Here is a 20,403-nt window from a genome sequence, read left to right as displayed (position 1 = left end):
AAAGTTACACTTAAAGGACAAAGGATCTTATTCTACCAGCCCTGGGAAAGTTGGCTAAGTTATTTCCAAAACTTGTTTATAATAACAACTCGGGGTACCTGGGTGGCTCAGTCAGTTAAGTGTCCGACTTTTGATTCTGGCTCAGGTCAGGATCTGACCTGAGATTGTGAGATTGAGCCCCATGTCAGGCTGACTCTGGGCATACAGCCTGCTTAAGGATTCTCTTTCTCCCCCTCCCTCTGCCTGTCCCCTACCACTGCTCATGTTCTCTCTCTGTCTAAAAAAAAAAAAAATTAATAAATATAATAATAATCCTATTATTACTGAATATTGACTAGCCCTTCAGATCCAGGTCCAAGGCCTGGCTGAACTGCCCAGACCAAGTAGTACAGAAAGGTGAAACGCCTAGACTTAAAGAAGTCAGAGGATCCAAAATCTAGTCCCGGATCTACACTCACCAACTGTGTGAACTTGGGCAAGTAACACACCACCTGCGTGCCTCATTTGCTTATAAAAAGCTGCTTGTAAAGAGAATGAATGCTTTCATGCTTTCAAAAGTTGAAAACTTGAACATTTTATGATGAAAGCCAAATTCAGGGTAGAGGGAGGAGGAGGGGAATATAACTAGGGAAACTTTAAAGGTATTGTGATCACACTTTCTTTCTTCAGCTTGTTGGTGGGTGCATACCCCAGTGTAACAAATACCCCAGAGGTCACAAATACTCAGAACTCATCACATCCTGATTATTTTTCTCCTGATTATTTTTCTATTATCTACACTCTTGAGGTTCAGTCTAACACTAGCATACCTGCAATGTGGAAATGCTGTCAATAGTATACAACCTGGGGCATCTGGGTGGCTCAGTCAGTTAAACATTTGCCTTCAGCTCACATCATGATCCCAGGGTGCTGGGATTGAGCCCCACATCAGGCTCATTGCTCAGCAGGGAGTCTGCTTCTCCCTCTCCCACTCCCTCTCCTTGTACTCGCACTCTCTCTCTCTCTGACAAATAAATAAATAGTCTTTAAAAAAAAACTAATATACAACTATGCATCTCTTCTCAACCTCTTGTGGGTAGCTGGACATCAGCCACAGTGGGAGGATTTATGCCATGGAAATTAGCAAATACTACAAATCAGCTTTGGGTTTCTGTTTGTTTATCTTGCTTTCTGGGGAGTCCGCTGTGAACCATTTGCCAGCATACTTAACATTCCCTGGGACACAATGAACAAATGACTTCCCTCTCAGTGCTGTTTCCCCATCCCACCCCCTTTTACTTTTCTGTACATCTTTTTGTAGGTCTGGAATACTTCATAAGACAGATGAAAACAAAAGAAGTATTTCACCATTTCCGATTTTTTAAGATGTCAAACGTTCTGCAGTGGAAAGGATTACAACAATATAGAATGGTGTGTCATGGATGAGCTGTAATTATATAATTATGGAATATGTTGTTTCGTAATCTATGATTCTATATGTAACATGGTCTCTTTATTATTATCAGTCCACAGGTGTTGCCTTCCCTACCTGAAGCCCTTGATGGGGCACTGCCTACAGATAGAGCATTTGGTCTGATGCTTCACTTGCTCAGCAATGGTGACCCGATGCAGAACAGCCAGCCACACCATGGATTGGGGCTCCAAGTTGACCCACTCTAGGAACTGTGAAGCTTCAATGACTGGCTTCCCAGTGCTCTAGGGAAACAAGAAACCCAATGGCAATGACTGAGGCCCTTGTCCCCACAATGGCAGCTCACAGAGGGGCAGGAGAACCAGCAAGACCTGGGTTAGCCCATGGCCTTTTCTACAGAGGTATCCACTTTCTGCCTTGTCCTAGTTGAGCTAGCAACCCCCTCCCCCATAAGCAGGACTCTGACCTTAAAAGCCCAGAGAACCCTCTGCTTTGTTGTTCCATCTGAACAAACTCTTTTACATTTGAGTAGTTCATCTCATATCAGAAGCCTCGCTCTTAGTTCTCCCTCCCTACTTTCCACCCTCCCTCTCATCAACCCTCCCCAGTTCCATACTCACAAAACGGAAGCAACTACGGACACTGGGCTCCACATTGCTGCCCCCAAAGGCTGCCACTTCCCCCAGCTGACGGGGCACCTGAATGGCCTCATGGAGCAGGACACCGAGGTGGCGCTGGTCACACTGGCTGCCTGAGTTGGCTACTTGGCTGAAAAGGTCTGTTGGCCGTACCATAAGTCATGGCCAACCCCGAAGCATGAATGCCAGAGAATGGTGTAAGGAGAAGGAGCAGAAAAGAAAGACAGGGAAAGAGCACATTGACTTAGCTAATGACTTTCAAAACTGGAATAGTTAAAGGTCCCTCCCTGGTATGTGCTTTGGTGAGTGCTGTGAAGTGTGTAAACCTGGCGATTCACAGACCTGTACCCCTGGGGATAAAAATATATGTTTATAAAAAATAAAAAATTTAAAAAATATATTAATAAAAAAAAGAAAGTAAAGGTCCCTCCCTGACCTCCTAGAAGACCATGAGTTCTAAAATGAACATTCTCTGAGTTCAGAGAGAAAAGGAGAGACGGATGCAGAGAGAGAGAGAGAGAGAGAATCATAAACATAGGGAGAGATGTAGACAGAGTGCAGGGTGCATTTGAGACCTATGCCAGACACAGATATGACACTGCTGGGAAAACAGATTCTCAAGAAGCAAGATGTGGGGCTTAAGGGTGCCTGAACATGAGTCCTTTCCTGTTCATGTAGCTCATGGAGTCTGACACTGCATAAGCACTCAATTCTCCACACAAATGGAAAGAAACACTGGCATGAATAATCCGCAAAGAGATGATCATCTAAGAATTACCTCTAAGTGTTTGTGGAAAAGACTATGGTATTTATATTGGAATATGGGCTATATCTGCCCTGTGAGAACTACTCCCGCCCGATCCCAACCTTAGAAAAGCTCCTTCAAAGGTTCTTGTCTGTCTCATACATGATCTATGGCTTAGAAAATACTCTGAAGTAGAAGGCAGATAGCCTGAGTATTAGTTCTGGATCCATGACTGACTAGCTTGGAGGACCTTTGGTAAGTTAGAAACCTCTCTCTGCTGCAGTTCCCTTGCTTGTAAATCCAGGAGAAATAATCACTGTCCAGTCTTTCTCAGAGGAATGTTGGGAGAAATCAATAATGTCATTGCTACAAACTTGCTTTGCTTTGTCTCCTTCCCCACAAAGCTTTCCCAGACCCCTGTCATCTCTCTTCTGTGATCTGATACAGCACATACCCTTTGCCATTCAGATTATTCTAATCAGCACTTTCAAAAATGCTTTCTGTGGACTTCCATCGCCTCCTCTGGACTGTCAACAACTTGAGGCAAGGATCATGTCTAATAGAACCTTGTGCTTACCGCACTTAGCACAGAAAAGCACAAAATGCTGTAGTGAAGACAGGGGATGGAGGGGAAGAGGAAAAGTACTAGAAACCAAAGAGGTTACAAACTGCAGACATACATACTATTTACCTCCAATAATAATCCTGATGAGGATTAGTGTGCCCGCCCATGAAATCACAGGGGAAGTCTCCAGTAGAATGTGTGACATGGCTTGACCTTCAGACTGGGAGAGGGCTAAGCCTGATAGGCCACAGGGGAAGGGCACCAGAAAGTCAGGCTCTTGGATACCCCAGTATGCCCACTCAGAACTTGGTCAACTAATTACATTGGATCAGATGAAGCCAACCCCCTTGGAGTGACACTGGAAGTAACAGCAGGCCTTAGACCCATCTTAGCCATCAGCTGTCATGCATTTTTTGCAATAGCCTGGACCACCATTATAATGTAGCCTGAGTCATGTTCTGCTGAGTCCTAAGACCTACCTTCTGCTTATTTCCGCCCTTCCTCCAGCCACTACACCTTTCCCTCTGACCCATTCCACTCCAGACTGTGGAGGTGTACTCACACTGTAACTTTTCCTTCACTTCCGTGCCACACAGGCATGCAATGCCAGTCTTGAAAGACAATGCCCGCATCTTCCCACTGCGACCACTAGGTTAAAGAGAAGAGACTGAGAACACGAATACACAGAACAAGTTAATTTCTTGACATTAATTTCCCTCACAGAGCTGATCCCAGTAGGGCTCTGTGCCAACCATGTCCCACACTGAGCTAAGTCCAAGTCCACTGTGGGAACAACCCCTTCTCACCATGCCCACCTCCAATGGTCCCATTGGATTCCATCTTGGAGGCTTCCAGGGATAGCAGCCCTTACCTATCAAAAACATTGAGGAGCCAGTTGAGACTCATATCCACACAGAGTGGCACGTTGACCAGGATGCCTCTTTCCTCCTCTAGCCGTTCATATAAGGCTGTGAGGCAGTGAATGACCTCTACCACGTCCATGACATGCTCACTGGCCTGCAGATCATGCTCATTGAAAATCTCCAGGGCTGTGGTTAAAGTTACCAGGTCCACTGGGGAGGAAAATTAACAGGGAAAGATTAGCCAAGAGCAGAACCCCCAAGTCTAATCAAGAAGTTAACACACCAGCATCACCAAATTTGACTCGATCTCCAGACCCACCATTTGTAAGTAGATCCAAGATTGCCCTTCACCGAGACCCTTATCCAAAAAAGGGGGATGGCAGCAAAAGGCCCCCTAAATTAACCCAAAATGTGTATATACCCCTATGTTCTTTGACATCAGTTTCAAATAGAATTCATGGGTTTTTTTTACCATGATCCTTTAGTCTTTCAAAGTTAAATTTTTTTAATTTTATATTTTTCTTATTCTATTTTTAAAATTTTTCCTCTTTCCTATTTTCATGTTTTTAACTATTTTATCTTATCAATACATTTTTAAAATCTTTTAAAATTTTCATTGTTATATTTTGTCCCTTCATTGTATTTAACCTTATTTTTTGTATACATATAGCTTTTTTTTCCTTTAAAATTTTGGGATACAATTTCTTATAATCAAAATATATCCTAAATCTAGCACATGGCTTTGTTCTAGTCTCCAGCCTGACATCAGTTTCAAGAAGATGGTAGGATGTGAGGAAATTCACCTCCTTTGCTAAATTAATTCCTAAGGGGTCAAATCCCATTTTAAGTTTCTCTGCCTTCACACACATTTCACTAGCAAATAGGTTTGTCTGTGAACCTTGTTCTGAGGATCGAGATACCAGTTATGAAGGCTCAGGTATGCCCGGGTAAACGTGACAGACCTCAGGAAGACTTTCTCATTACCCCCAAACCTGGAATCAGCCTAGCCAGACATGCCTGGGCTAGGAATATTGAACGGATTGTGTCCCTAGGAAAGCCCAGAGAGCACATTTTATTTACAGCCACGTTTCCCCATAATGACTGGCACTTGCTTCAATAGCTCCGCCATGTTCAGTAACTGCAAGAGGGCAAGATGGCTCCAAAGCTTGGGCTGGGATACTTTCTGTCACAAAACAGTTGCTTGACTCTCCATGTTGGGCACAGAAAGGACAAGGAGGATGATCATCATGGATTACTTTGGAAACAAGTCTAGGGTCTGGGGACAATGGAAGGTGCCTGGAAAAAGCAGGTACCCACAGCCAGCATCTCCCAGCCTTTGGAGAATTCCCACCAGTCAGTCAACACCCTGAGGCTGAGGCAGGATAAAACTGGAAAACAGCCAAACAGAAGAGGAAGAGTGGGGGTGGGGTGAAGGGCACGGAGATGTGCAATGGGAAACTTACAACGCAGTGCTTTCTGGACTCTGCGTAGCTTCATGGCAGTGCGGTAAGCTGAGAATTTAATGTTGTTCAGATCGGCTGCAAAGAATGGAAAGAGCCACACTCAGATCAAGGAAATGCAAATTAAAACCACAACAAGATACCATATCACACCCACCAGCTTGGCACAAAATAAAAGTCTGATAATAGCAGGTGTCAAAAAAGACGTGGATAAATGAGTAAGGCTGGTGGAAGTGTAAACTGAAACAATCACCTCAGAAAACAACTTGGTATTACATAGTAAAATTGAACATTCACGTAGCCTACAGCCCAGCTGGCTGTGTATCCTAGAGCAGTGATTTTCAAACATTTATTGACCAAGATGCATGGTAATACATGCATTCATTGGACATCATGGTCCAATATTACACCCATGTGTGCATGTATAAATAACTGAATCAAACATTTCAGGAAACAATATCTTGCTCGATTTTATAGAGTAAAAACATAACAAATTACTAGTAAATATGACTCTTGCTAAGGATCTGTTGGGCTTTCAAATTTCCTTGTCTATTTACAATGCACTGAAATGATGTTAGACCTGTAGACTGAAAAACATGCACAGAACCCGTGTACAAGAGCTCCTTAGCAGCACTATTCTTAATGAGTTGCAAATGATAAACAATTCCAAAGTCTATCAACAGTAGACTGGATGAAGAAACTGTGGTGTATATATATAATGGAACACTCTACAGCAGGCAGAATGAATGAACCATATTCACATGCATCAACACAGATAATATCTGCAACCTAATGGTGACTCTCTCTTAATAGCCAACACTAAGGTGCACGAAAGTCACACTAAGCATAGTCTGGACAGCGTCTTTCAAAGCAGATCTGATTCACATCTCTAAGCAAAATTCCCTAATGTGATAGTAAAATGGTCCAGGAGGAATTAGAGCCTCCAGTTGAAGGGGGCTACAGAGGGGAAAGGAAAGAAGGCTGCTGGAGAAATGAGAAGGCACTCACTTCCACCCCCGCCTGCTTGCTGAATGGAATTCCCTTCTGTTCTTATAGGCAAATGGCAGCTGTATAGATCTCCACCCTACACAGGAACCCCAAATTCTTACCCAGGGTTTGGTATAACTCCGTCATCTTGGGATGGTCCCAGCAAGTGGTCTGAGCCTGGTGGCTACAAACAGAGCATCGATAATACCAAGGTCCAAGCCACCCCCCATAACCACCCCCCCAACATGTGTGTGTCACTTGGTGATAGGTTAAATGCAAGGAGCTGCCAGATCCCAGGGTGACCCATGATGATCCCAAAGCACAAGCATTCACCTTTAGCCAGGTAGAATCTTGAGCTCTTGAGATGAGTAGGAGGAAAAGCCAGACAGGATGGAGGAATCCCAACAGATAAGGAGGGATAGGGAGAAAAAAAGACAGGCAAGGGAGGGGCTGTGGGCAAGTGAATGGCCCACTTCTAATTCAGATGGTCACTCACTTGATGTAGTAGGGAACTTTATTGGGTGAAATTGCTCTTTCCCAGGGAACCTGCACAGAGGCTGGTAGAAGAGAAGAGAAAGAGAGAAGGAAGTTGGCTGCTTATGCTCTTTAGATCCCCAGGGAGTCCCCTGCACTCTCCTCCTGAGTAGGTGGTAAAACCCAAAAGGGGAGGCCTGACTCGCCCTGCCAGCTCTTAACAGCCCCTGAAGGTGCAGCAAAAACTGATGGACACACTGTCTCCCTGATGTTAGGCCAAGGGAAGAAGAAATTGTCACTGATACCCTCATGTTTCAGAGAGGCAGCAAGGGCCTGAATAGGAATACCAGGCCTCAGCCACCCTGACGATCTCTTCCCTGAGAAGCCTGCCATTTCTACCCATTCTGTGCTGCTGTGGATACGAAGTGGACCCTCAAAGCCCTTTCCCCACGAGGTCAAGCTTCTTGGTACTGCGGTGCAATGGGGAATGCTACTGCCCGTTTCCCTCTGGCGAAGAATTCTAGAAAAGGATGCCTTTCTCTGTTCCATGGCTGTATCTTCCAGATGGAAGGAGGGTTTCGTGACCTGGCCAACCTCCTCACTACAGTTTCCCTTTGAATAAGAGCCCACTGGAGGTAGAGCTGCATGCCAGTGATTATAAGAGCAAGAGTTCTAACCACCATTCACATTTATCGAGTTCCCACTATGAACCAGAGACTGTGCTAAGTGCTTTGCGCGCATAGCTGATTTTCATATCCGTATATTCTCACCATCTCCACTGCTGCCATCTGACCTGGGTCACCATAATCCCTCACCTGGATGATTACCATATGCTTCCTAACAAGTCATCCTACTCCCTCTCTTGCCCCCCAACACCCTGACTCTGTCGGATCATGTCATCTTTCTGCCCAAACCCCTCCAAAGTCTCCCAATGCCATTTTGAGTATAATTCCAAGGTCTGACCATGCCCTACAAGGGTACTCTGTGCCCTGGTCTCCTGATACCCTTCTGATCTCCTACTTCCTCTTCTCTGTATTACTTCTACCTCAGCCTCCCTCCTGTTCCTCAGGCATGTCCCTGCCTTAAAGTCCTAGAAGTTGCTATTCCTTCTGCCTGGGAATAGCTCTTCCCTCCCTCAGATATCCACGGGGCTCATGCCCTTGTGTCCCTGAGATTTCTACTCAATTGTGCTGCTCTCAGTGAGATCTTTCTGGACTATCTTATTTGAATTTGCAATGCCTCCCTCATCGAGTACAGCACCGCCTTTTCATGCTTTCTCTGCTTTACTTTCTTCCACAGCACTTGTCACCAGCACTTGTCACCAAGTAAGTGCAATATATATATATTACATTTCAGCTTTCCTTACTAGTGGATAAGCTCTACAAGTCTAAAGACTTGTGACTGTTTCATTCACTGAGGTAGCACCAATGCCTGAAACACTATGAGGGCCCACATTAGGTCCTCAATAAATGTTGAAAAAATGAAGGTATTTAACTTCCATAACCCTATGAGTTAGGTAATATTTTGTCCTCTTTTTACATATTGGGAAAACTGATGGTCAGAAAGGTTAATCTGTGTTTTTTTTTCAAGCTTGCCCAGCTATTAAGTCAAGGAGCAGTGACTCAGACTTGGCCTCTGACCTAAGAGCCTGTCTTTTCAACCGCTCTACTAGGCTGCTTTATCCTTACAGCTTCTTGGATGCCAGGATATCCTGGGCTCCTACCAGGCCCTGAAGGGATGAGAGTAGACTCTCTTGGAAGGTAGCTGAGGTTCTGCTAAGTGAAGTCTAGTTTGTCTCACGTACAGGAGAGGAAGTGCTGTGACCCAGGCCCAAAGTCCCGGTGGGCATCCTGGAGCTGCTTAAGCCTCTCACCAATTGACACCTATGGAAAGAGGCAGAGAGTCAGTGAGTTCATTCCAGAGATTTAGTGCAGGATTTCCAGGCACCTCTGGAAATCTTTGTGAAGTCCTTTACAGGCTATCTCCTCCCATGGTCACCATCTTCTGGCTCTTCCACATCACTCCCAAGGGTCAGAGAAGAGCATCCTTAATTCCAGGTCATAGTCACTCCTCATCTGCCCTTGTCCACCTGAATGCCTGCATTTAGACAGACCCCTCTCAGATCTTCATTTCAATTACTCCCTGCAGCTTAGAGGTTGAGAAGTCTGTTCCCTGGCCCAAAACACTCTACTATTCTTTTCCCACGTAGGTCCCACTTTAATGCCCTTTCACTTTCTTTTGGCCTGAAGAATATTTCCCCCAACCTAGTTATATCTAAGCTCTTCCCCTATGGCTCACTCCAGGCTTCTCTTCTACCTGTAGTTGTTTCCAGCGGACATTGATCTGCTCCAGGGCTCGGGAATTCTCCATTGACAAGTGTACATCAGAAATGGCAAGTTGGTGGGCCAGATCATTCACCAATTTCACTCCATCTTTCATGGGAGAGAATTCTTCTTTGAACAGCTATAGAACCAGAACCCAAGTCCCACAGCAATCAGAGAGTGGGAAAGAGGAACCATTAGTCATTCACCACAAGTCCTCCCTCTTCACCCACAAACTTTTGTTTCAACAGCACGACCCAGGTGCTTGTATTAGGCCATTTGGACTCAGGTGTGGGTGGCCACTGTCCTTATCCTCTTCCTTTCCAACTCTCAGAAAATAGCAGGGAAAGAGAAGACAGTGGAAGGACAGAGGAGAGACTCCAGCTAAACCAGCCCCCACATCCAGCACATAAACTGGGAAAGACTCGGTTGCTGTCTGGTCCACCTTTCTGTAGGTGAAGTGAAGCTTCAGTAGCAGGGACTGGGAGGAGTGTCAGGTCTCAGGGTGGACCATAGTCAGGCTACAGGCCTGCATACCTTAAGAGCCTGAATGTGCTCAGGTAGTGAATCAATGAAGAGATCCCCAATGGGCTCCCATGTGGCTCGGACTCCCTCAGCCTGTGTCAGAGTATTGCTTAATTCCTCCATTGCTCCTTGGATCTCCAACAGCTGCTCCAGAGTGCGCTCAATGTGGCGGTGCTGGTCTACACAGCGGGCTGTCAGCTTCTCCCATAGTTCACTGGCTACTGTTGCCTGCTTCCACACAAAGCGGCTAAGGTTCTGAATCCGTTGTCTGGGAGAGGTATCTGTAAGAGCAAGCAGGAAGCCGGGTCAGGCCAACCTGGCAGGGGCAACCCAGGAAAAGACAGAGACAAAGAGAGACCTTTGTAAAATGTGTGTGTTTAAGCGTGTGTGTGTGCGTGTGTGTGTGTGCGCGCGTGTGTGTATACTTAACACTGTGTGATTTATCACATGTGTTGATTCATGGATCCCCTACCACAGTCAAGAGACCATGTTGTTAATTTCCCCCTACTATGAGGATTTCCTCATATTCTCAGAAAATGGACAAGGCAGACTATGAGTAAAATATTTTAAGAGGTGCAGCGAGGCAAATCATCCAGAGTTCTATTCACATGACTCTAGAACGTTATTTTGCGTTAGTGTCTGCTGCCCACTTCCATCCAAACCAGGGAGGCATTTTATGCTCAGGAGAGGTTAGCATAACTCGCCCAGCTTTTCCATCTAGGCATCTAAATTGGAGGCTTCTTCTTTCTCCCTCAGATTTCCCCTCAGGAGGAGATTTAGACCCGCAAAACTCCAGGCTTGTCCTATCTGAGGCCCCCTGGTCAGTAAATTGACTACTAGCCTCCTATTGAGGGGCTGGAAGTAAACAGAGCTAGTCAAAGCTTTAACAAAGGACTCAGTTAAAAAAAGGGCTCTTCCAGGCCATTCATAGCCAGTATTGAGAAGCTGAGGACTCTTCTGGGAAAAGAGGGCCTACTGGGCTACCACTCATACCCAATCACCATGAATCCCCCACTGCTACTTTAATTAAACCTAGACCTAGAGTGGCCTACTTTACCCAGGAACAGGACCAGAAGGCACAATAAATTTTTTTCCTGAAGTGTCATCACCTTTTTAGATTTTAGAAAGATTATTTTATTGTTAGCACATCACCTCATGTCTATGTTGGAATGAAGCAGTACGTTTTTAAAAGACATACTACTACTACTTTCATTCACTGAGTCAGCTCAATGTGTTCAAGTCCTTTGTGTTTTTTTCCTTTTTATGTCTCATTAGAAGGCCATACATGATGCTCCACAGAGCCACATACAGCTTTGGGCCACACACTGGTCTCTCCTACTCCAGCTTCTGTTCTCTTTGCTTTTTCCTGCAATGTGAATCTTGCTCCTTCCCAACTTTGGACACCTAAGAGAAAATTATCCTCCTAGATAACAGCTGAGAAAATGAGTTTGGGGAAGGCAGGAGGGTGTTTAGCAGTTCATTGCTAAGAAGGCAAAAGAGGGGAAGACCACCCACCTTTGCTCTCAGAACGAGGATCCTCTAATTCCTCAAATGGGTGCTGGGACAGGAAGGCCTGAGCTGACTCCAGCACAGAGTAGATATAGGGGCCCCGAGACTTGACATCTTCCATAAAGGCCTATGAAGTTTAGCAACATGGTCAACAGGGAAGTAAAATTTTTCCATTGCTTTAAATTCCATTCTGTAATTGATGACCTTTCTTCTCTTCAGTGCAACTTGATCCTTTAGCATTATGTATCTTCGGGCTACCCAGACAGAAAGAGGTGCAGTCCTCCGTATAGGCAGAAGAATGACTCTGACACTGGGAGGTCTCTTTAGAATGACATGGGTCTGTATATGCCGCAAGGTAGAGAGAAATGTGGATATTTGGGGTTGGGAATCTTGGTTCTCTGGAAGACCCAGAAAGTTCTCAATGAGGGGCTTAAAGAAATCAAAACCAGATAGGTAGGATTTATATTATAATTTTAATTCATTTTTTGTTGAAATATAGAGAAGAGTATACAAATCAAAAGTGGACAGCTTGAGGAATTTCCATAAAGTGATTCCATATCTGTAATCAGTACTGAACTCCGTCAAGAACAGAACTCCATCAGCATCCTAGAAGGCACATTTGGTGGCCCCTTCTGGTCACTATCTCATTCTTCCCCTTTAGGTAACCATTGTCCTGACTTGTAATACCACTGATTAGTTTTGCTCATTTTGAACTTTATGTAACTGGTATTATACAGTAAGTACTCTTTTTGTATCTGGCTTTTTCTCACTAAACATACTGCTTTTAAGAGTCATCCATGCGGGGCACCTGGGTGGCTCAGTGGGTTAAAGCCTCTGCCTGCAGCTCAGGTCATGATCTCAGGGTCCTGGGATCGAGCCCCGCATCGGGCTCTCTGCTTAGCAGGGAACCTGCTTCCTCTCTCTCTGCCTGCCTCTTTGCCTACTTGTGATCTCTGTCTGTCAAATAAATAAAATTTAAAAAAAAAAAAAAAAAAAAGAGTCATCCATGCTGTGGCATGGGGTTAAAGTTTATTTTCTTGCTGTACTGTATTCCATTCTGCATCCACCTTTCAAATTGAGATAAACTGACATATATGATTATATAAATTTAAGGTATACAACATATTGATTTGATACACTTATATTGCAATGTGATTGCCATTGTCACCTTAGCTACACCTCTGCTCTATCACATAAGTACTTCTTCTAGTGCATCCTGTATTCATTTTTAAGAAATAACTGTTGGGGTGCCTGTGTGGCTCAGTGGATTAAGCCTCTGCCTTCAGTTCAGGTCATGATCTCAGGGTCCTGGGATTGAGGCCCGTATTGGGCTCTCCCCCCCTGCTTCCCCCTTTCTCTCTGCCTACTTGTGATCTCTCTCTGTCAAATAAGTAAACAAAATCTTCAAAAAAAGAAACAGGAAAAACTATTGCTAGTTTCTGATTACAATAGGTAATATATGTCACCAAAATCTTCGAAATTTCAGAAAAGTATGAAGAAGAAAATTAGAAAGAACTCTAATTTCATCACCTAGCATTAACCATTGTGAACTTTTATATATAGTTCCTTCATATGTTTTTGTATGTGTGTATACATGCGCACACATCTATACAAATTTTTGAGATCCACCTTTATATAGCTTCGTATCCTATGTTTTTTTTTTTTCACTTAACATTATATTATGTTCATTTACCCATGTGCCCACTAAAAATCGGGCAGGATTTGAAAGAAGGCCAATTTCTGATGAAAGGGCTGGGGAGAAAAGGTTTGACTTACTCTGATGAAGTCCAAAACAGTAAACTGGATCCAGCCTCTTATTATTTCAGGTGTCTAAGCACAGGCTAGGGGCCCATCTGTCAGAATCCTGCAAAAAATATCCCTTCCCAGCTGAAAGGCTACACACCACAGCCTCCATAACTCAAACCTACCGCATGTGTCTCCTTCTCCTGTTGCACCAGGGCCACATCCCCTTGCAAGGGCAGCTGAGCTGACAATTCCTCATCTTTTTGGCTGAGCCAGTCGATAATCTCTTGGAGGGGGAGCTGAAGCTTTCCACTGTGGTCCGAGAAGGCCTCAAGGCGAGCGCTGCACACAAGGCACAAGACCAATGATTTTTAATCTCCTTTTTTTTTTAAGTGGCAAAACACTTTTCCCCAAATGTTTATGTGGAGCTTTAATACATAAAACAGATTAAAGAGGAGCTGCTCTGGTTGAAGTGGGAGGAGGCCCAGAGTCCTCCCTTCTCCTCACCCACAGAAGTTCCCAAGGAGGGGCGCCTGGGTGGCTCAGTGGGTTAAGCCTCTGCCTTTGGCTCAGGTCATGATCCTGGGGTCCTGGGATTGAGCCCCGCATCGGGCTCTCTGCTCAGCAGGGAGCCTTCTTCCCTTCCTCTCTCTCTGCCTGCCTCTCTGCCTACTTGTGATCTCTCTCTGTCAAATGAATGAATAAAAATCTTTAAAAAAAAAAAAAGAAGTTCCCAAGACACCTTCACATGGAGTACAGTACTAAAAACCAGTGGGGAGGTCCATGGGTGGGGAACATCAGTGCGGACGTCAGTTAATTCAGTTGTGTGCCCAGCATCAGGCTGGGGAGGAAACTGAGCAAAGGCATTAGTGGGGACAGCTGTCTGGTTGCTGTCTTGCCCTGGAGGAACTCAAATCATGCCAAATTACTCATCAACAGAGGCTTCTCTGACCCTAACCTCTGAGTAGAAAAGGATATAGTAAATAGAAAGGTTTAGTCAGGCAACTGAACGTGGGCACTTGCATGTATGAGGACGCACATAAATATATGCAACCCAAGGGTTCTAAAAGATGACAGCACCATAGGCTAGAGAGTTAACATATGGAAGGAGAAAAATGCACACACTATACTCATCTCAGTATGCCCCCTCCCCAAATGAAACTTGAGTTGAGGACCAAGTGGTAGGAGGCTAGAGGCCAGCCTAGGTACTGCCATCAAGCTCATTCCCCTTATCTGACAATAATAACTATTCATTGCCTCCTTACCACTTGGGCTAAGCCCTTACCTAAATGATTGCTTCCACTAATTATCAGAGAAGCAACCTTTCAAAGTAAGTAACCTCCTGTTGCCTAGGAAGGTTAAGTAATTTGCCCAAGGTCACACAGTTAAATCGTAAGTAGAGCTATGATTTGAACTCAGATTCATTTACCCCAGAGAACTGCATTCTTTCAGCTTTTCTGTGCTGCCTCATTCCAGCCAAAGCCTAACAACAGTCAGGAGTTTGGGTTTTGATAATAGGGAGTAGAGAGGAAATGTGTGGGGGTAAGTTATGTAGAGGGGTAAAGAAAAGAGGAACAACCAATATAGGAATGGATTTCATGCTCTTACTGATTTGCCTGATTTGCCCTGGTCTGGGGAGGAATAGATGGGCTGATAACCAATGGATGGGAGTAGAAGGTATAAAAGGATTGGGAAGAGAGCAGATAAGATCTACCAATATGGAGAGCAAACACAAGATGAAGAGGGAGTAATCATATCATTCATTTATACATCAGTGCTTTTAAGTCCAGAAAGCATTTTTGTATCTTATAAGAATCCTCACAACAGGGGTACCTGGGATTAAAGCCTTTGCCTTCAGCTCAGGTCATGATCCCAGGATTCTGGGATTGAGCCACGCATCGGGCTCTCTGCCTAGCAGGGAGCCTGCTTCCCCCTCTCTCTCTGCTTGCCTCTCTGCCTACTGGTGATCTCTGTCTGTCTTTTAAAAAAAAAAAAAAAAGAAAGAATCCTTACAACAACACTGTTGTATTGTTCCTTCACTCATTTATTTTTCTTAAAAAATAAAAAATAAAATAAAAGTGAAATCCCCATAACCCAAACCATGTATCCAAGGTGACATAGCTACTTAAAACTGAGACTCAAATCCAAGTCTCCTGACTTCTGACCCAGGGTCCTTTCCAAAGACCAAGAAGGAAAGGGAGAAGTGGGTGATGAGGCTGATGAGAGGGGGACACACAGGCTGAGAGGAGAATGGTAAGCTGCAGCAGCAGCAAAAGTAGCCCAACACTGTCCCAGCCAACTGCCAGGCCTTACCGGAGGTTGTGAGACTTCTTTTTTATTTCATTCCAACACAGATTCATGGCTGGTGGTTCTAGAGGTCCAGCGGCACCAACAGACCCGTTGAAGAGCTTTGGGCTTAGGCAGGAAACCCCAGCACCATCCTGAGGAGGTGCAGGGGTGGTAGCAGCAGCTCTAACCTGGACAGAAACACAGACATTCTGTGATCCCCGGAGTGTGCCACACCCTGGTCTGCACCAAGACAGGGATGGGACAAATGTGAATAAGGGGAGAGAATGGCTTGTCCCAGGGTGTGTTTGGGGGAGCGGGAGGCAGGGTGAGATAAAGGAAGCCTCCGTGGCTCTGCTCATTGCAAGGTCCTCTCTTGGCACAGGTTAGTCACTTTGAACTGCTGACTACTATCATTATTACTCTTATTACTGTAAATTCTGCCAAGACTACTTACTGCCTGGATGGGATTCTGGAAGTACTTGCTTTAGACAAGAGCTGCTCAGAATTGCCCAATCACTGGCAACCACAGCATTCAGGGTAAGCCATAGGCTCATGCTTCAGTGTCCCACAGTTTAGCCAACCTTCCAGAAAAGAAAGCTGAGGGGCTGCCTCAGAGATTCAGGGAGACATAATAGATTAGCCAGAGAGAGCCATTTATAATAGATGTCTTACTTTGCAAATGAATCTAGGTTTTGGTGTCCCCTCTCCCTCTTCCCCCACCTGCATTTTCCACTGGTCAGGAAGCCTAGAAATCGTCCTAAAGAGAACTGTTCATCTACAATGGGTTGAGAAAGAGCTAAAGCCACATTTTTTATTCTGATCTCCAAAGGACCCTGACCAGAGTCAGCAGGTAAGGGGACCAGCTGTGGAGCCTGCCGAAGGCTCGCCCTTGAGCCCTCAAGCTCAGAGCCCATCATTTGCTCGCCCTGAAGGGTCTTAAAAAGTTTGGGGGAATGAGGTTGTGTCAAATGGCCCTTAAGAAGTTAGCTACCTCTAGCACAGTGCCAGGACTGCCCAGCCAGGGCCAGAGGTGGGTAGAGGGAAGGAGAGTATAGAGGAGGAAATCTCAGTCTGTGCCACTCAATCCCAGCCTAGGGAAACCCACCTCCCTGCCAGCCTATCTACCTGCTTGCCCTCTGTAGAAAGAACATGGTTCCAGTGAGGCCTGAGATTTTCTAGTCTCCCTTTCCCCCCAAATGGTAGTGCCTTCCCACACAAGACTCTCCAGGCAATCTAGGAAAACAATCACCCCATTAAAACGCCAGCTCACAGCCACATGCTAAAAGGGAAGTGAGGGAGCAATGCAGCTCAAGGGCAAAGTTCTGAATTTAGTCCCCCTGTGTCCCCATGAGCTGACCCTACCTGTGCTGCCTGAAGACTTGGTTGCAGGACTCGGCAGTTCCATGATTATCCCTCAGCTTGCAGAATCAGTCCCTTGTGAGCCGCAGGCAGAGTCTGATAGGTTCTAAGCAGGCTTCCTCAGGGGAGGCCTGTAGAGCTGAGCCAGGTCAGGAGGCGGGAGCTATCACCCTGTTTGTTTACTGACCCCCCAGGAATCTGGAGGGGGCGGCTATGTCAGGGCTCAGCGGGTGAATCAGAGCTTTGTCCCTGGGGAATTCCAGCTCATTCCCGCCTGGGCCCGCCACACCGGGGCCAGGAGGGCCCTCCCAGGCTGGCAAGGACAGCGGGAGTGGGACTGGGCATTCCATGGTGCTGAGGAGGGGCGTACATAGGGGAGTCTCTCTTCATCTGTTTTCCCTTTCCACAGCAGACATGAAGGGACTCACTGCCTACAGCCCCTGCCTCCCACCTCTCCACTCCCCAGAGAGAGGAAAGGATCAGACCACTTTGGTGACAAACCTCTGGTAGTACTTCCTCAAAGCCTAGCAGGAGGATGGGCTTGTCTTTAAGGAAGTATGCCCAGAGGCAGTGAGGAATGGGTGTGGCACACCTGGGGACAGAGCCATGGGAAGTCAGGATCAGGAATTTGGACAGCAGAAGATTCATCCAAGCCCACTGTGGAAACAAGGGGGTGCTCTGCCCTGCCTTTGGGAGGTAGAGGGGAATGGAGGGATAATCATTTTCCACCTCCCCAGATTCTCACTGCACTTTAAGGCTAGGGGGAAATAGATGGGTCTTGGGGCATCCCCTTGGACCTCTGCTGGGGAGGGAGAGGGAAAAATGGAACCCAGAAGCTCTATGCAGGGATCCAGTGCGAGGGAGGCCCCTGTGCCCTGCTTGTGCTGCCCTAGGCCACTGGCCTCAGGGACAGGGCCCCTCTGGAAGTGGCCCCTCTTCTCTTTCTCCAGCAGACTTGCCTGGGGGAAAGGTTAACATTCCCGAGCTAGGCCCCCACCACTCAGCACTGAGGGAAAACACTTCGCTTTTACCAAAAAGGGTTCTGTTCCCATCCTCATTTATCTCCCACAGAGTCTTCTGGGCTTTCCACAGTTCCACATTGTTTCCATGCTGAGGCCCACCTACAGGAATAGTTGGAGCAGCTGCCTGACCCTTCCTGAGGGTCCAGGGTGGAGCCATTCTGGGTGGAACCGGGATGGCAGGGGATGGCAGGCCAAGAGTAGGGAGGGGCTCTAGCTCTGGGTCACAGCTCTGCTGATGCTGGGATAACTGGGCTCAAGCCAGTCTCACAGAGTCCCCTAGATGGGGAATGCCCCCAGAGCTCAAAATGGCTCCTCGTGACCCAGCTACAACCAAGTGTTCCTGTTTCTGAGAGAAGTGCCCATGATGAACAGGGCTTCACCCATGTTAGCCTTCCATTCCCTTCAGATTTCTTCATTTCCCAAATCCCCATTTGCCCCCCCACCACTATACCTCATCACCTTGTTCTCCCCTCCTTGTTCCCCCTTATATTCACAAGTCCCTCTAGTAGAGCCAGGCACACAAAAGGCAAATAAGAAATGACATTTTTCGTTCCCTACCACTGGCCTTCTACTTCTGGCTTTTGTGGCCAAGATGTTTGCTTCTCACTGCAATCCCCAAAGGGCTCTCTCCTAATCTCTTAAAACTTTAAGACAAAGTCAGAGCCATTGGGAAGGAAGAGAAGAAACTGGACAGTGGTAGAGGAGAGGGGTTGGTCTCAGCTTTCTCAATTACAAAATGAAGCCCTCAAGTCCCTCTGCCGAGGTGGTGAATCTTGGAGTCGGGGGCATGATGTGCAGGGCAAGCATTTTGGAAGGGCCCAGGCTTCTCAATCCCTTGACCCTATGTCAGTCCCGCTCTGGGGAAGGGGTAGGTACACTGGGAGATGCGAAGTTGACACTGGCTTGAGAATATGTTAGAGGTGGCAATTTCTCTCTGGTTAAATGTGGGGGGGACGGCTCAAGAAGACCTCACTGTTATGTCTTTCCAAAATTTTCCTTCATGGTTCTCTGCAAAATGGACTCCCCAGAATCCACATTCTCCATCCCTAAGGCCATTCTCCTTCCCTTCTTCCTCTCAACCCCAAAGCACAATAGGACAAGCCAAAATGTGTTTATGCTTCCCCCTTGTCCAGTTAACTTCCCATGGACTTTCCTCATTGTCAGGAAGGGGGGCTATCTTCTTGGGATTACTGCCTCTCATACATCCTCTGCCCACCCACCAACATACATAGGCGGGAACACACAGCACCACCCTTTCACTCCTAGGCAGAAGAGAGGAAAGGAGAAACAGGTATGAAGGTCAAGAGACTGTCAGCGGGGCTGAGCCAGGAGCTGTAAGACTAAAGACTTGAGAGGAAGAGCCAACTGAAGAATAGAGAATATTTTGTAGGTGCAGAATGTAAAGTATGCCATAAAGAATCTAAGGTAAAGAAAGGTCCTTCCTTGTCCTAGGTCATACCCTGAAGGGTCACTCTTCTGGAACCTCCCTTGGGAGGTTAACATGGAACTAGTCTCCCTCAGTCATGGGGGCCCAGCCCAGCCCAACACATTTCCTTGCCCTATGCCCCTATAAAAGGCTTCATGTGTGACAAGGGATGAGCCAGAAGGAGGTCCCTTGCCCTCCCCAGGGTTTTGGGTATATTGAGAGTGCCCTAGAGCCTTAGGAAGCATGGACACCCACAAGAACACACACAAATCCTATGTCCACCCTTTCTCCTCAGGACTTTGTTTTGCTGTCATCCTCTTACCTGAGGCTGGGGGCAGGTGCTTCGGAGGCTGCTGTTGTGATGGAACTGGTCAGCTGCTCGCCATTCATGACATCGTGGGAGGGTATAAGGGCATCCCTGCATGACCATAGGTTGCATCAGAACCAAGGCTCATGGGGGGTGAGAATGGGCAGTGCACCAACCGTTGACCATAAGCACCTGGAAAAGCAACAAGGAGAGACTCAGAGTTGAGACCTAGAAAAGGCCTACAAACTCAACACATACCCAATGGTGCCTTGACCAGTTATGTAAATCAGTATTCAAAGCTTACTGGTCTACCTAGTAGTTTTTCCCAAGCTGCCATGTACCATAAGAGACTTTAATTATTGACCAAAGAAGTATGTGTTTATTATCTATTGTGCTTTGTGCACAATAGATGATTTTCTGTCTGAGATCTCACAGCCTCGAGAAGAGAGTGGGGGAGATTGGGATGAGGGGAGGCAGTCATATAAGCCCGTAACTATAATAAAATGCTTATGCAACAAGTGTTATAATCGAGATTTGACCAGAAGGCTTGGGGAGCACAGACAGGGGAACGACTAACTCTGAGAATGTGCGAAGATTTCAGAGAGAAGACATTTGAGCCAAGTCTCAAAGGACAAGTAGATGTTTGCCTATGCAGAGAAGGTGAAAAAGGGAGAAGGTGTTCCATCAGAGGAACCCACCTATGCAAAAATGGATGTCACCAAAAAAAGCATAGCATGTTCAGAGCACAGTAAATTCCAC

At 46.2% G+C, this 20,403-nt stretch overlaps 1 protein-coding gene across 3 annotated transcripts in view; it reads right to left on the bottom strand.

Annotated features, from left to right (window-relative positions):
- The window catches only part of DRP2 (dystrophin related protein 2), a 45,630-nt gene that overhangs the window by 11,951 nt on the left and 13,276 nt on the right, over positions 1-20,403 (bottom strand). For 2 of the 3 annotated variants that reach the window (XM_045085303.1, XM_004777157.2), the window contains 14 exons: positions 19,660-19,836; positions 15,555-15,718; positions 13,427-13,583; positions 11,505-11,625; positions 10,002-10,270; positions 9,460-9,606; positions 8,948-9,026; positions 7,166-7,226; positions 6,792-6,853; positions 5,686-5,760; positions 4,231-4,432; positions 3,922-4,007; positions 2,032-2,189; positions 1,529-1,695 (listed from right to left, as the gene is read on the bottom strand). In XM_045085303.1, coding sequence (XP_044941238.1) covers positions 1,529-1,695; positions 2,032-2,189; positions 3,922-4,007; positions 4,231-4,432; positions 5,686-5,760; positions 6,792-6,853; positions 7,166-7,226; positions 8,948-9,026; positions 9,460-9,606; positions 10,002-10,270; positions 11,505-11,625; positions 13,427-13,583; positions 15,555-15,718; positions 19,660-19,776 — 1,865 coding nt within the window. In that variant the 5' untranslated portion in view covers positions 19,777-19,836. Of the gene's footprint in view, positions 1-1,528; positions 1,696-2,031; positions 2,190-3,921; positions 4,008-4,230; positions 4,433-5,685; positions 5,761-6,791; positions 6,854-7,165; positions 7,227-8,947; positions 9,027-9,459; positions 9,607-10,001; positions 10,271-11,504; positions 11,626-13,426; positions 13,584-15,554; positions 15,719-16,892; positions 17,011-19,659; positions 19,837-20,403 lie in introns of those variants that run through there. The other variant, XM_045085304.1, reaches the window with a different exon arrangement.

This window comes from Mustela putorius, unplaced genomic scaffold (genome assembly GCF_011764305.1).
Source record: "Mustela putorius furo isolate JIRA1106 unplaced genomic scaffold, ASM1176430v1.1 tig00000842_pilon_pilon_pilon, whole genome shotgun sequence".
NCBI lineage: Eukaryota > Metazoa > Chordata > Mammalia > Carnivora > Mustelidae > Mustela > Mustela putorius.
Note: the sequence above shows the minus strand (reverse complement) of the source record. Positions and strands in the feature narration are given on the sequence as shown.